A 14930-nucleotide genomic window follows, 5' to 3' on the forward strand; every position below is an offset into this window, starting at 1 on the left:
CTGGGCTCTGGCGATCTTTCCACCTCAGCCTTCCAAGTAGCTGGAACTACAGGTGCGTACTACCATGCCCGGCTAATTTTTGATTTATCGTAGAGATGAGGTCTCACTAAGTTGCCCAGGTGGGTCTCGAACCCACGGGCTCAGGCAGTCCACTCACCTCAGCCTCCCAAAGGCGCGGGATTACAGGCTGAGCCACCGAGCCCGGCCATTGAGTTTTTTAAGAGCAAAGGTTCTTTCATAATATTTGACACAGCATTAAAATGTATTTGCATCCCCTATGTCCATTCATTCGTCTTTCTTTTTCTTCTTTTTTTTTCACAACACAAAGAACTGAAATAGGAGGTGGCTTGCAATGGTGAACACAGCTAATAGTCCAGTGCTTCCTGAGCTGACAAAGATAGGTTCCTATGAAAATGTGTTTGGTAACTAAATGTGTTACCTTGGTTTGAACCCAACCAAACAGGTATCCTCCATGAAATGTGGGATCCTTCCAATTTCTCAAGAGTCCCTGATTCTGGGAGATATCGCTTATTATGACTACCAAGGGTCACTTGATGAACAAGAGGAGAGAATTCAACTGCAGAAAGTTCTGGGGCCAAGTTGTAAAGTAGGTAGTAGAGTTTCTGTCTAAGGAGCTATCTTTGTTGCTGCTGCTGTTAATGAAAACAGTGTGAGCTATGCCAGTTATTTAAAGTGATTGCTCTGGGATTCTATTTTAGGTTCTGGTGCTCAGGAATCATGGTGTGGTGGCACTTGGAGAAACAGTTGAAGAGGCTTTTCATTATATTTTTAATGTGCAGATAGCCTGTGAGACTCAGGTAGGAAAGATCAGTCTCTTTTATATTGCTTTATTTGCTGTTTAGTTGGATTTTGTGTTTATTTCCAAAGCCTTATAGTGGCGTTTTGTTATGTTTTAAGAGAAGTTCTGCTCTGACTTAAGTAAAAAGGGTTGTCAATTCAGTTATCTCTTGAATTGAAAATAAGGACTCTTGAGAAACAAAAGTAGCCACAAGTCATCAAGAACTAAATGTATTGTGGCCTCCTTTGTAAAAAGTGTAAGACTAGGGCCAGGAGTTTTATGAACTCATGAAGTTTTCAACAATTCCACAGCTCATTATTATAATACGTTGGATATTTATTAACCATTTTTTTCTTCAGAGAATCGGAATGTATTTAAAGGTCTTAATTTTCGTCTTAAAGAAAATCAAGCAGGTTATCTTGCAGCAAATGATAGTAATTTTAATCTACTTGGTGAGACACAATAAATGGAAAAAAAACTTTTTCTATCAACTTTAACGTGTCCTAACAACCAACTCTTTTATTTTCCTCCTCTTCTCAAATGGGGCTATAAAAAACTTAATTAAATTAAGATAATGAGCTAACAATTTTCTGCTTAAATTTCCTTGATTACAAAATGTAGTGTTTCTATATTCCTTTAAAGTTATAACTTTTAGCAAAAGTATTAACTGAATAGCCATGGGAGAACTTCAAGAAAAAGAAAAGAACTTTAAAATTTGATAGGAGAATTCAGTTGCTTGAAATATATTAAAAGGTGTGACTCTAAATGTGTTTTCCATCAGGGAGGATCAGAGTCCTGGAAGGTATCTTTTTGAGATAGGTGGAAAAGGTACTTCAGCTGTCTACCTCACAAGATGTTGCCTTATCTTTGTTATTAGTAGCCTGAACAGGTATTATGGATATTAGCCAAATTGAAAATGTGCCTTTAATGCTCATTACTGTCTTTATAGTTTTGTGTGTCTGTATATTTTACTATTGGTTACAGGTGCGGGCATTAGCAGGGGCAGGTGGAGTAGACAATCTACTTGTTCTGGACTTTCAGAAGTATAAAGCTTTCACTTACAGTATAGCAGCATCTGGAGGAGGAGGCGTGATTATGGGTTCCCATCAAAAATGGAAAATTGGCGAGATTGAGTTTGAAGGGCTGATGAGGACTCTGGACAATTTGGTAAGTGAAAAATTGAATGTAAAATTTGAGTTTCATATCTTCAGATTCAAGAGCAGATGCTTCCATTTCCCTTTGGTTTTGGAACATGCTCTTTACTCATTCCAGGAGAGAGTGTGACCTTATTAAAACTTTTTGGTGTGATTTAACCACATTTTTGAGAATTGTACAGTAGAACATGCATGTGTCATCTTTTATTGTTATTAACTACATTGTTATTAACTACAATAACCATGTTGTACCATGTTTCCTTTTAACTTATTTCTGAAATTTACGGAAATTTTGTAACCTTTGACCAACATCCAGCCTTAGAGGGTGGAGCGATGTTGGTCAAAGGTTACAAAATTTCAGTAAATTTCAGAAATAAGTTAAAACCACCATTCTACTCTGCTTTTGAACTATTTCAGAAATAAATTCAAACCACCATTCTACTCTGCTTCTGTGAATTCAACTTTTTAGATTCTGCATCTACGTGAGATCATGTGGTATTTGTCTTTCTGCACCTGCTTATTTTATTTAACACAGTGTCCTTTCATGTTGTCACAGATGACAGGATTTCCTTTTTTCAGAGTTGAATAGTATTCCATTGCATATATATTCCATAAATCTTACCCTTTCATCCATCAGTGGACACTTGGGTTGATTCCTTATCTTGGCTATTGTAAATAATGCTGCAATGAACGTGGGAGTGCGGATATCTCTGTGACATACTGATTTTATTTCCTTTGGATTTATACCTAGTAGTGGAATTGCTGGATCATATGATAGTTCTATTTTTAGTTTTATGGGGAATTTCCATACTGTTTTCCATAATGACTATTCATTCCCACCAACAGTGTGCAAGAGTTCCCTTTCCCCCCCACATTCTCTCCCATACTTGTTATTTTCTGTCTTTTTCTTTTTTTTTTGAGTCGAAGTCTCAATCTGTCACCCAGGCTGGAGGGCAGTAGCACACTCACAACTATTGCAGCCTCGATCTGCTGAGCTCGGGCGATCCTTCGGCCTCAGCCGTCCTAGTGGCTGGCACTACAGGCATGTCCCCCTCACCCCCATACCTTCACACCTGGCTAATTTTTTATTTATTGTAGAAACGAGGTCTCACCAAGTTGCCCAGGCTGGTCTTGAACCCCTTGGCTTTGACAGCCTATATGCCTCCATTTCCCAAAGTGCTGAGATTATAGTCTTGAGGCACCACACCCAGCCTGTCTTTTTTGATAACAGTGATTCTCACTGGTGGTATGAGGTGTTAACTCATTGTACTTTAATTTACGTTTCCCTGATTAGTGATGATGAACATTTTTTCATATACTTATTGGACATTTGTATGTCTTCTTTTGAGAAATGTCTATTCAGATTCTTTGCCCTTTTTTTTTTGGAGTTGGGGTCTCACTCTGCCGCCCAGAATGAAGTGCAGTGGCACGCTCCCGGCCACCACAGCCTTGACCTGCTGGGCTCCGGTGATCCTTCCACCTCAGCCTTTCAAGTAGCTTTGCCCATTTTTTAATTATTTATTTTCTTGCTATGTATCTGTTTGAGTTCATTATATATTTTGGATATTAACCCCTTATCAGATGTATGGTTTGGCAAATGCCATCCTAGCTTAGATATTACCCTCTTCCATGAAGGGTCAGAAGGTTGTCTCAGACCCAGGAATAAAGATTTAAATGAGCACTGAGGTTTGGTTCCCAAAAACAGTTGTATATGTAGAAAAATGTTTCTGGTCAGCAATTTAGAAATTACCTTGGTCGGGAACAATTTATGAGTGAAAATCGCAGTGTCAGCTGGAATCAGTTTTAACCAGATCTGAAATTTGCTTAATTTCAACTCTTGTATTATATGGAGGTTATGTGGGATTTGGAAGTATGTTTTCTTCTTTATTTGTTTTTTAACAAAGGAGTATTTTGAAATAATTTGAATAAAGAATTATAATTCAAATGTGTTGATACAGGTTTGGTTGCTTCAAATGTGTTTTTTTCCCTTCTTTAGGGGTATAGAACAGGCTATGCTTATAGGCATCCTCTCATTCGAGAGAAGCCTAGACATAAGAGCGATGTGGAAATCCCAGCAACTGTGACAGCTTTTTCCTTTGAAGATGATACTGTGCCACTCTCTCCTCTCAAGTATATGGCCCAGAGGCAGCAGCGTGAAAAAACAAGATGGTTAAACTCACCAAATACTTACATGAAAGTAAATGTGCCTGAGGAGTCTCGGAATGGGGAAACCAGTCCCAGGACCAAAATCACAGTATGCCATTATTTTATACAGTTTGCCTTTCTACATATTTCTAGTTTTCTAGTTATACATGAATTGAATGGTCTATTTAGAAAATATTGGGAAAGCAGAACATAATGTTAAAAATAATGATATTACTATCATTTACCAGGTTTTAACTTTGCCAAGACACCGTTCAAAGTGCCATGCATGGATTTTCTCATTTAATTCTCCTAACGTCAAATGATGCTGTTTTTCTCCCTATTTTATAGTTGAGAAAATCAAAGCAAGAAGAATTAGTTAATAATTTTTTTAATGATTAGTCAGGATTTGATGCAGTCTGACTCTGGAGCCCAGTTCTTACCATGATACTGCTTTGTCATTTATTATAACAGTGAGTTAGAACTGTAAAAGTTATCAACACCTGATTGTGCCAACATTGAATGAATTACTGTACATAGCCACCCTTAGGCAAGATCTTACAGGTAGAGAAATGGTTTATTTTATCTTTTTCAGAATTTTGCTTCAGATTTGGTTTGGTTTTGGAGTGCTTTCCACCAAATATTCTCTAGACATTCAAAATTAGTACATGTTATCATATAAATAAATAGCATTCAATATGGAAATGCCTAGGCATCAAAATGTTTTTTCCATAGTCATGAGATTTCTTATCTCCTAGCAAAAAGAACACAATTAAACTCATTTCTCAGAATTCATTTTATTGAAAGAGATTGATGGTCAACCATCATTAATCTTGACAAATATTTGTTTTCTTTAAGGATTATAATATTGGGTAAATGAGAAGAATTATATAAGCTCCTTCCAACCCTGTGGTTTTACTATGTAATGTGCTACCAGATTCTTCCCATTATAAAATGCAGGTTAGGGTCTTGGCCTTTTCTGTCAGCCAAAAATAAGTGAAATCTGAAAAACAAAATCTTAAGAGATTCCTTGAGGTTTTTTTTGTGACTTTTTGGGCATAATTATCTGGTGAAACTTCAGTGTAGGAGACAGAATACTGAATGTAAGCTATTATGAGATCATGTTCTATGTTTGTGCTTGAAATTGTTTCAGCATCATATTTTCAGTTGCCAAGAGGAGACAATTTAATTAGCAATATAATTGAGTATTCATGTGACTAGCAATGGCATTTGTTTATTTTTTTAAGTGAATGCTGATTATGAGCCTTTTTCTAACTATGAAATATAAACTAAATGACCACTAAGATACTGCTTAGTGAAAATCTTTAAAAGATTGGCAATATATGCCCCCCTTGAGACTATAACATTATTGAGCATCTACTGATATTTCCTTAACAAAAAGTTTCATTTTAGAAAATTTTTGATTCCTTAGTGGATGAAGGCAGAAGACTCCTCTAAAGTTAGCAGTGGAACACCTATCAAAATTGAAGATCCAAATCAGTTTGTTCCTTTAAACACAAACCCAAACGAGGTACTAGAAAAGAGAAATAAGGTAAGACATGGTCTTCCATGGCCAAGGAAGGCATTTAAATCCTGTTTTATATCACTAATAATTGAATCTGACTAATGCTAAACTTAGGAATGTAAGTACAAAAAATTTTAGAATTTAATTCATTGTAATTTTAGCTTGTATTGACTACCTCCATCCAGCTTTGTACAGTCATTTGCGAACAGACTACATGGGAAAGATGTATTAAATATATTACTGACTGAGCTAGGTGGCTCAGTCTGTAATCCCAGCACTTTGGGAAGCCGAGGCAAGTGAATTTCCTGAGCCCTCAGGCTCGAGACCAGCCTGGGCAACTTGGGGAGACCTCGTCTCTACAATTTAAAAAAAAAAAAATTAAGCCGGGCTCGGTGGCTCAGCCTGTAATCCCACGCTTTTAGGAGGCTGAGGTGAGTGGATTGCCTGAGCCCGCGGGTTCGAGACCCGCCTGGGCAACTTGGTGAGGCCTCATCTCTACAATAAGTCAAAAATGAGCCGGGCGTGGTAGCACGCGCCTGTAGTTCCAGCTACTCGGAAGGCTGAGGTGGAAGGATCGCCAGAGCCCAGCAGGTCCAGGCTGCGGTGGCCGGGAGCGGCCACTGCACTCCAGTCTGGGCGACAGAGTGAGACTCCAACTCAAAAAAAAAAAAAAAAAAGAATTAGCCGAGCATGGTAGCATTCTCCTATAGTTCCAACTACTTGGAAAGCTGAGGCAGAAGGGACAGCCGGAGCCCAGCAGGTCGAGGCTGGGGTAGCCATGAGCATGCCACTGCACTCCAACCTAGGTGACAGAGTAAGACTCCAACCCAAAAACAAAACATATTTCTGGTATTCAGGGAAAATGCAGTTATCTGACAGTGTAAGACAATGGGAAATCATATCCCAGGAAGTATAGGGGAAACTAATGTGAGTTAGGTTGGTAAAAGAGGTCTTTCTGGATGCGGGAATGGAAGAGACTCTTACCCTGGAGTGGTCAAGTAGTAAGCTTTTAGGAAAGGAGAAAGCACAGTCATCTGCATAGTTACTCCCAATAACTTGTCATTTTTCAACTCAGATTCGGGAACAAAACCGGTATGACTTGAAAACAGCAGGACCACAGTCTCAGTTGCTTGCTGGAATTGTTGTGGACAAGCCCCCTTCTGTAAGCCCTTGAAGCAATATGATCTTTGTTTTTATCTACCACATTAATTTCTTTGCTTTTTTCAATATGAATGTTTATTTTTATAAGGTTAATATAAACACAAGTTTAAGTCAGTCCAAAAGGCAAAATGCCACTCACAATTCCCAATTTTCAGGGCAAGGATGGACTTTCTGTTCATTTAATTGCTTCTAGCATTTACTTGAGATTTCTTAAAAGCATCTTTCTTTTGCTTTTTCTTGGTCTCTCAGTTTTAAACCCTGACTTTATGTCATCAATTGTAAGGAGTGCTGTTATTTTGATATCACTAAGAGAAAAACAACGCCGATTATAATTGTACGGAGCCACAAATTATGATTCCCAACTCAGAAGTAGGAAAATGTGGGGGGGGGAAGTTTACCTTAGGATCAATGAAATCTTTTTGGAAGATGAGGATTTAGCCTGATTACACCATACTTCTCTTATTCCCTCTCTCCATTCTCCCAGTTAGGTTATATCATAGTATTTTTATTTTATTAAATCAGCTTTCAGTGTTTATATTATTGCATGTTTGCTGCTAAGCCAAGGGGTATTTCCTTTCTTATACAACTTTTTCTCTATCTTCAGTTAATAATTGCCTTCTTTTTCGTCGGCTTAGTACATTGGGACGTTGCCTTAGTTCTTTCCAAACTTTTCAGGAGAATTGTAAAGTTCCTCTTATTTTCCATGGGGTCAAAGACAAAAGATAATCTCTGTGTTCCAGCCCCTGTCAATCTGGTTCAGGTCTGAACTGGCTGTTCTCAGGCTGGCTGCCCAGGTTCACCCTGAGGATTTCTATGCTTCTCATCTGCTGTATGTTTCCTGTGTCTTGTGCCTTCTGCTTTTTCATTTATTCTTTACTATAGAGCACATCTTCTAATAGCTTTCTGAGAAAGGACACATAGAAGCTAACAGTCTGACATGCTTTTATTCTATCTTCAAATGTGCAGTCAATGGATATAGAATTCTAGTTGGAAAATAATTTTCCACCTAAATATTAAAAGCATCACAACTGCCTCTGTTTTATTGTTGAAGTAGGAGAGGGTATTGTGATTCCTGAGCCTTTCCATAAGATCCATTTTTTTTTCTTTAAGACCTTTCTACATCCCTGCTGTTCTAAAATGTTACAATTATGTGCTTTGTAATAGGTTTTTTTTAGTCTTTGTTCTAAGCATTTAGTAACCCTTTTTAATCTGCAAAGTCATATTCTTCAGTTCTTGGAGTTTTTAAAAAGTATTTCTTCAGCCAGGGCTCGGTGGCTCAGCCTGTAATCCTAGCACTTTGGGAGGCTGAGGTGAATGGATTGCCTGAGCCTGTGGGTTCGAGACCCACCTGGGCAACTTGGCGAGACCTCATCTCTACAATAAAATCAAAAATTAGCCGGCCATGATAGCACACACTTGTATTTCCAGCTACTTGGAAGGCTGAGGCGGAAGGATTGCCAGAGCCCAGCAGGTCGAGGCTGAGGTGGCTGGGAGCGTGCCACTGCACTCCAGTCTGGGTGACAGAGTGAGACTCCAACTCAAAAAAAAAAGTATTTCTTCAAGATTTTTTTCTCCAGTTTCTTTTTCTGTCAGTGTTCCCTATTAGTTTGGATGTTGGGCCTCTCTGAGCCTCTGATTTTTACTTTTCTCTCCTACTTTCCATCCTGCTTACTAGGAGATTTTCTTGACTTTATTTTCTAATCCTTCTAATTAATTTTTTATTTTGATATTAACTGTTTTGTCTTTAAGAGTTCTTATTCTGTGATTGTTCCTTTTTAATAACTTCCTGATCTTTGTTTTATACATTCCTTTTCTCTTATTGCTCTAAGGGTGTCAATTTTAAATTTTCTTCAACTGCCTTTGTTGTCTTTGTTTCTTCTTGAGTTCCCTTTTTCTTGTTGATTCTGCTGTCCTATGTTGGAAGTTTTCCTCAAGTGTCTGGTAATTTGTGGCAGTCTGTTTATATTGAAGAATGCGGCACTAAAAGCCAATCAGAAGCTCTGGGCGTGTTCAGAGCTCAGAGATTAGTGAGCTTCACTGTAGGGTGATTGGATACGGACCAGGTTGTTTCTCTGGGGAATCCCCAAACATTACTCTCTGCAGTTTTTTAGCTGGAACTATTTATCTCAAAAAGAATGCTACAGTTTCCTGCCAGTTTCCACCTATCATTCTGAGAGCCCACAGCTGTTTTGTGTCCCCCTAATTAGTTTTTCTATAAGAACAAGCATCAGATCTTTTGCAGAGATGTGGGAGAAGTAATGCTTGACTATGTTGAGCAGGGAAAGGGACCTGGGAATCTGTTTCTTATTCAGACTTTTAACTTGTTTCTCTGTTTTCCGCTTTTCCTCACCACCACCTTCTATGGTACTTGATGCCTCTAGTTTCTGAGCCTTGCAAGACCTCTTCAGGGCAAACGAGCCTGTTTCTCATTTTGCATCCTTTTGTTCAGGACTAAAGCTTCAACATTCTCAGCTCTGTTACCCACCCTTCCGTGTACATTCCATGTTCCAAAAATGTGTTAACATTCCTCATCCTGTTGTATCCTCTCCCATTCTTTTGGCCCTAAAAGTTCATATTTTTTTTTCCTATTCCTTTACTATCATTTTAGTGGGGTTTGGGAAGGATAAAAAAATAAATGCAGGGATTCCATCTGCCAGGTGCAACTAAAAGTCTCATCAGTGCATTTCCTAGAGAAAATAGCTACAAGTTTATTTTCATAACAAATGTAAAGACATTATTTTGGTACAGTTTCATTTTTCCAAGCCTTTTTTCAAAGATTTTTGAAATGGAGCAACTCTAGTTTTTTCAAGATATTTTGTAGTTATGTGAAGCTTACTAGAGCTTGATTTAGTGGGGCCTTTTTAGGATTATTACAATTTACCTACACAAGCTTATTGAGGAAACATCACTCGCAGTTTTAGTCCGTTGGATTAGTAGTCTAAGAGCACTAATCTTATAAAAGTATTTTAAACAAAGCATATTGTGTTGTAATTTCTTATGATTTTTGTGAAGTAGGGTTTCACAAACATCATATATACGTTTATGTGTGTGTTTATATATGAATTTGTATGTGTGTATATAGAGGGATGGACGGACAGAGAGATAGACATAAGTTAAACTCTTACTAATGAACTTTTAAAATTTTATTCATTGTAAGACCATGCAATTTGAAGATGATGATCATGGCCCACCAGCTCCTCCTAACCCATTCAGTCATCTCACAGAAGGAGAACTTGAAGAATATAAGAAGACAATTGAACGTAAACAACAAGGCCTGGAAGGTTAGTTAACTTTGAGATTAAGCTTAGGATAACCTCACTGATAACAATAGAGCACCTCGAATTGGATGATAGAAAGCAGTTGATGTTTTTTTAAATGTTCCTTTTTATAATAAATTGTACCACTTCATCTCTCCCAGTCCTTTACTTGGTATAGACAGGGCTGAAATGCAAAGAACTACTACCAGGGTCATGTGTGGTGACTCACGCCTGTAATCCCAGTACTTGGGAACCCAAGGCAGGAGAATCACTTGAGGCCAGGTGGTCAAGCCTGGGCAACATAGTGAGATACCATCACTACCAAAATTAAAATTTTTAAAAAATTAAACATTTCATAGTATGCAACTTTTTAAATCTTTTTTATTCTGAAATAACTATAGATTCACAAGTATGTGATTTTAATGTTTTATAAAAGTTAGAGATTATTGAATGTCTCAAGATGCCAATATTGTCACTTCAAAATCAAAATTTAAAACAAACTGCTAGCATTGTAATATTACTTTCCTTAAGTTATATGAACACTCTAGTGAGGTTGAGTTTTTCTGATTTTCAAACCCTTAACAAGTAGTAGATTGTTAGGATTATTTAAGAATTATTCATGAAAATATCCTAGCCAATTGAATACTAGCTCCCCTTTTTTCTAAAATAAGAGATTCTTTGTATCAGGGGTTCTCATTCTTTGTCTTTGGATAAGCCTCAGTCAGATCATGAAAAGAGACCTGAAAAATACACATTTAATTGTATAAGTTGTACATCTGAGGAAGGAGGGGTCAGTTGAAATGTTAAAACAAAACAAACCAATAATTAAAGAATTTGTATTCATGTTAGATATATTTTGGAAGAACTAGTGACATCTTAATCATCCAAGGAACAGTTTTTATCAGTGTTAGTGCCTTTGTCACAAAAGAAGAGTCATCCAAACTCATGTAATACACTAAATGTTCTACAGTTCATTAAATTTCCTTATTCTAACATACGGTTGGGAGTTTTTCTGTTTTTTTATATTTTGTGAAATGTACCTCTTTAATCTCTTCTTTTTTGAAAGCCTAAAGATGCCAGGTAATAAATATTGCACTCTAGAAACATCAACTATTACATGTAATTTTATAGTTTCTTCCATGTTCATTATGACCTTCTGAATTAACTCAGTAATGTTGCTCTGACAGGAGTCACTAATTGGATATTGTTCAAAAACTCAGTGAAGCATTCAGCCTCATTAATGTAGCACCACTGGTGAGGCTTTAGAAGTCTTTTCATCTGGCTCCTCAGTATATTTTGGTTTTCTAATACTCGCAAAAGCTAAAAGCATATATGTCATTTGGCTGGGCTTGCCAGTAGCTGTGCTTTCTTTGTAACCCTGTATGTGTTACTATTAGCAGCCAGAAATGTTAGCACGTTAACTTCCTCCTAATGCATCATGATATGGGATAACTGTTAGCATGCTTTCACAGCTGAGGAATTGATCATCTCGGTGGATGTAGGCCTCTGACGTATGCACTAACCTCCCTGAAGTCTTAGGCTGCTTTGTTTTGTTTTGCATGGCTTTTAACTAAACTCTTGTCCAACAGATGCTGAGCAGGAATTACTCTCAGATGACGCTTCATCTGTTTCACAAATTCAGTCCCAAACTCAGTCACCGCAAAATGTCCCTGAAAAATTAGAAGGTATTCAATGTAATTTCCCATAGCATCCACTGAGTTAGTCTTGAGTCTGCCCTTCTGTCACTTGTTTTCATGTAAGCAAACTGAACACCTGATCACAGGAAGTTTGTCATGGATTGTTCTTAAATTTTCCAATAATTTTATATTATTAAATGGAATGCTACTTTTGTTCAATATTTATATTGACTTACCTTAGTCTGGGCTTTGGCAGCCCATAGTTCTTAAGAATTTGTGGGATTAAAATGGATTTATTATACATCTTCCAATAAGCAGCATGAATTCTTCTCAGTTTTGACTGCCAAATGACCCCAAAACTAATGAAAAATATATGTTGTCTTCCTCATTTATACTGACTTGATTTACAATGAAACTGTCATGTCATAAAACCAGAATCATCTAGTTTTCACTCTTTGATTTAGCAACTTTTTTCCCCTCTCCCTTTATATCATTTAAGAAAATTAGCTTCATGCGAATAGATCCATAGTTTATTAAAATAATGATCTATCTTGATTGTAATTAAAGTAATGCCATTGTACATTGCTAAAACATTTCAGTTTTGTTAAGATAAAGCAAAAATGGTAACTGTGTGAAATAATCCAAAAAAATCCCTCCCCTTTTGTAGAAAACCATGAGCTGTTTTCCAAGAGTTTCATCTCCATGGAAGTGCCTGTCATGGTGGTGAATGGCAAGGATGATATGCATGATGTTGAAGATGAGCTTGCTAAGCGAGTAAGTAGGCTAACTACAAGCACAACCATAGAAAACATCGAGATTACCATTAAGTCTCCAGAAAAAATCGAAGAAGTCCTGTCACCTGAAGGCTCACCTTCAAAATCACCATCCAAGAAAAAGAAGAAATTCCGCACTCCTTCTTTTCTGAAAAAGAACAAAAAAAAGGAGAAAATTGAAGCCTAAATAAAGTCTTTTATAATTATTATTATTACAATGTGACATTGCACATTTAAATACCACATTTAAGTTGATCATTAATATACAGTGGTAGATTAGATCGGGGGTATGTAGCAAACTGGACTTTAAGAACTGGAAAGAGGTTTTACTAAAGAAAAATATATTATGAAAACAACTTTCAGATTCATCTCTCATTTTATATGTCCAAAAATAGCCTTGAATTTTTAAACAATTGCTAATTTTAATTACTGCCCTCATGAAGTATTATTATAGTTCACCACAAACAGATATCTGTCTGAATTATTTCAGGCCTTTTCCATAGTATCTGTTGAAAATAAATTGCCAGTGAACAAGTGAGAATTTTTATTTCTCAACACCTGCTTCACTTGGTAATGAGATTATAATTTTTTATCATGGCTATTGACTGTATCTTTGTGTCCCCATTGTTTCAATGGGCATTAACAGAATGCTTTAAAAGCTTCTAAGACAAGAATCTATAGCATTAGTATACACTGGCACATAATTTTTTTAAAAGTTTTAAGAAAAGAGTCATTTGGAATTTTATTCACAGTATAATATTTCCTCACCTGAAGTAACTTTGTTTGCCAAAAAAAAAAAATTGTTTTAGTAAAATATAATTTTTGAAAACTTCCTTTTTTATTAGTTTAGAAAGCCCCTTATTTTTCAACAAAGGGGATTTTGTACACATGACATGGGTTATTTAGTTTAACTCTGGCAAAAACAATTTTTGTATGTTGAGATGTTTGTATACCATTCAGTATAAAAGTGTCCTAAGCATATTAGCCAATCATTTAACAGTAGAGCATATTTAAGGCTGCTTGGTACTGAGTATACTTAAATATAATTCAAGAGTCCAGGGACTTAGTATCAAAAGGGGATTAGAACATATAAAGGTACATCAAGATTCATATTTGAATCCTATACTGTATTTTTCTATATTGCTAATGAATAAAGAAAATCTCATAAGATAACCAAATGCAAAGAAAAAGAGTGAAAGGGAAAGTAAAAAATTAAGGGAATAAAAGATGGGGCATGAAAAGAAGAATTCTAGTTTGATAATGACTCAGTCACAATAGGATATAAAGTGTGATTTATTGGAAACATGTCCCAGCTTTCTAAAATTCTGCTTATCTACCAAAATTAATGTCTTTCTTGGTTGATATTTTAATTTGAAAAGGGTGAAATCTTTCTAACTTGTGTATCTTTAGAGAGCAGCACTAGAAGAAATCAGTAGGTCTAATCCCACCAGTGAGAAAACTACCACTTCTTGATTATTAGATTTTTTTTTAATCTTCTAGTTAACTTTCTTTCTAATGTAAATACAAATTTAAACCTAGGCTTAATATAGGCTTTTCCCTCTTCACCCAAGTGATGTCACAAATCAGTGTAAAATCAATGATCCAAAATGATCAGTGGATAAAAATAATCCAGAATGTTTCTGGAGGGTGAGTTCGCATGCAAAAGATTACATTGATTACAGTGCATTTGGGCTGGTTCTGTTTTACTGTGTGTGTATGATGATGCAAAGTTGAAATGGAACCTGGAAATGTCATTCTAGATCTCACTAACTACTGGAATCAGTGTTTTAATCTTAGTGGAAACTTTCAGTTGCTTAACTCTGAGGATTTTTTTATGTTCTACATCATTTATGTTGTATTACAATGTATGTAGAAACAGTAACCTGTGAACTATGCTTTTCCATAATTTTTTAAAAATATATATATATATCTAAATGAATGCAATGTGCATAAATATTTTTTAAACACAACAGTGAACTATTGCACCTTTTGCTAATGCCTCTATTTACTTGCTTTGGCATAAAGAATGAGCCAGTGAACCTCTGTGTCCTGTGGAAAAATGTGTAAATGTTATCTGATTTTGCTCTTAGATGTAATGCTAATTAATGTTAAATCACAAATAAACAGTATTTTAAATATATGAATTTGATATGCAGTGGTTACTTCGTTTGTTGAGTTTTATATTTCTTTTCTTTTTTTTTTTTTTTGAGTTGGAGTTTCACTGTGTCACCCAGACTTGAGTGCAGTGGCACACCCCCGGCCACTGTAGCTGGGCTCCGGCAATCCTTCCACCTCAACCTTCCAAGTAGCCGAAACTACAGGTGTGTGCTACTACACCTGGCTAATTTTTGATTTATTGTAGAGAACGAGGTCTTGCCAAGTTGCCCTGGTGGGTCTCAAACCCATGGGCTCAGGCAATCCACTCACCTTGGCCTCCCAAAGTGCTGTGATTACAGGCTGAGCCACCAAACCCGGCCAAGTT

General features: G+C 36.6%; 1 protein-coding gene across 4 annotated transcripts in view; it reads left to right on the forward strand.

The window, feature by feature from the left end:
- Positions 1–14588, forward strand: part of ADD3 (adducin 3) — a 195324-nt gene extending 180736 nt beyond the window's left edge. For 3 of the 4 annotated variants that reach the window (XM_008061832.2, XM_021714343.1, XM_021714342.1), the window contains 9 exons: positions 464–607; positions 720–818; positions 1784–1966; positions 3950–4207; positions 5528–5647; positions 6696–6782; positions 9939–10062; positions 11628–11723; positions 12343–14588. In XM_008061832.2, the coding sequence (XP_008060023.1) occupies positions 464–607; positions 720–818; positions 1784–1966; positions 3950–4207; positions 5528–5647; positions 6696–6782; positions 9939–10062; positions 11628–11723; positions 12343–12635 (1404 nt within the window). In that variant the 3' untranslated portion in view covers positions 12636–14588. The remainder of the gene's footprint in view (positions 1–463; positions 608–719; positions 819–1783; positions 1967–3949; positions 4208–5527; positions 5648–6695; positions 6783–9938; positions 10063–11627; positions 11724–12342) is intronic. The other variant, XM_021714344.1, reaches the window with a different exon arrangement.
- The last annotated feature ends 342 nt before the right edge of the window (positions 14589–14930 follow it).

This window comes from Carlito syrichta, unplaced genomic scaffold (assembly GCF_000164805.1).
Source record: "Carlito syrichta isolate Samal-C Ts95f unplaced genomic scaffold, Tarsius_syrichta-2.0.1 Scaffold305628, whole genome shotgun sequence".
Lineage (NCBI taxonomy): Eukaryota > Metazoa > Chordata > Mammalia > Primates > Tarsiidae > Carlito > Carlito syrichta.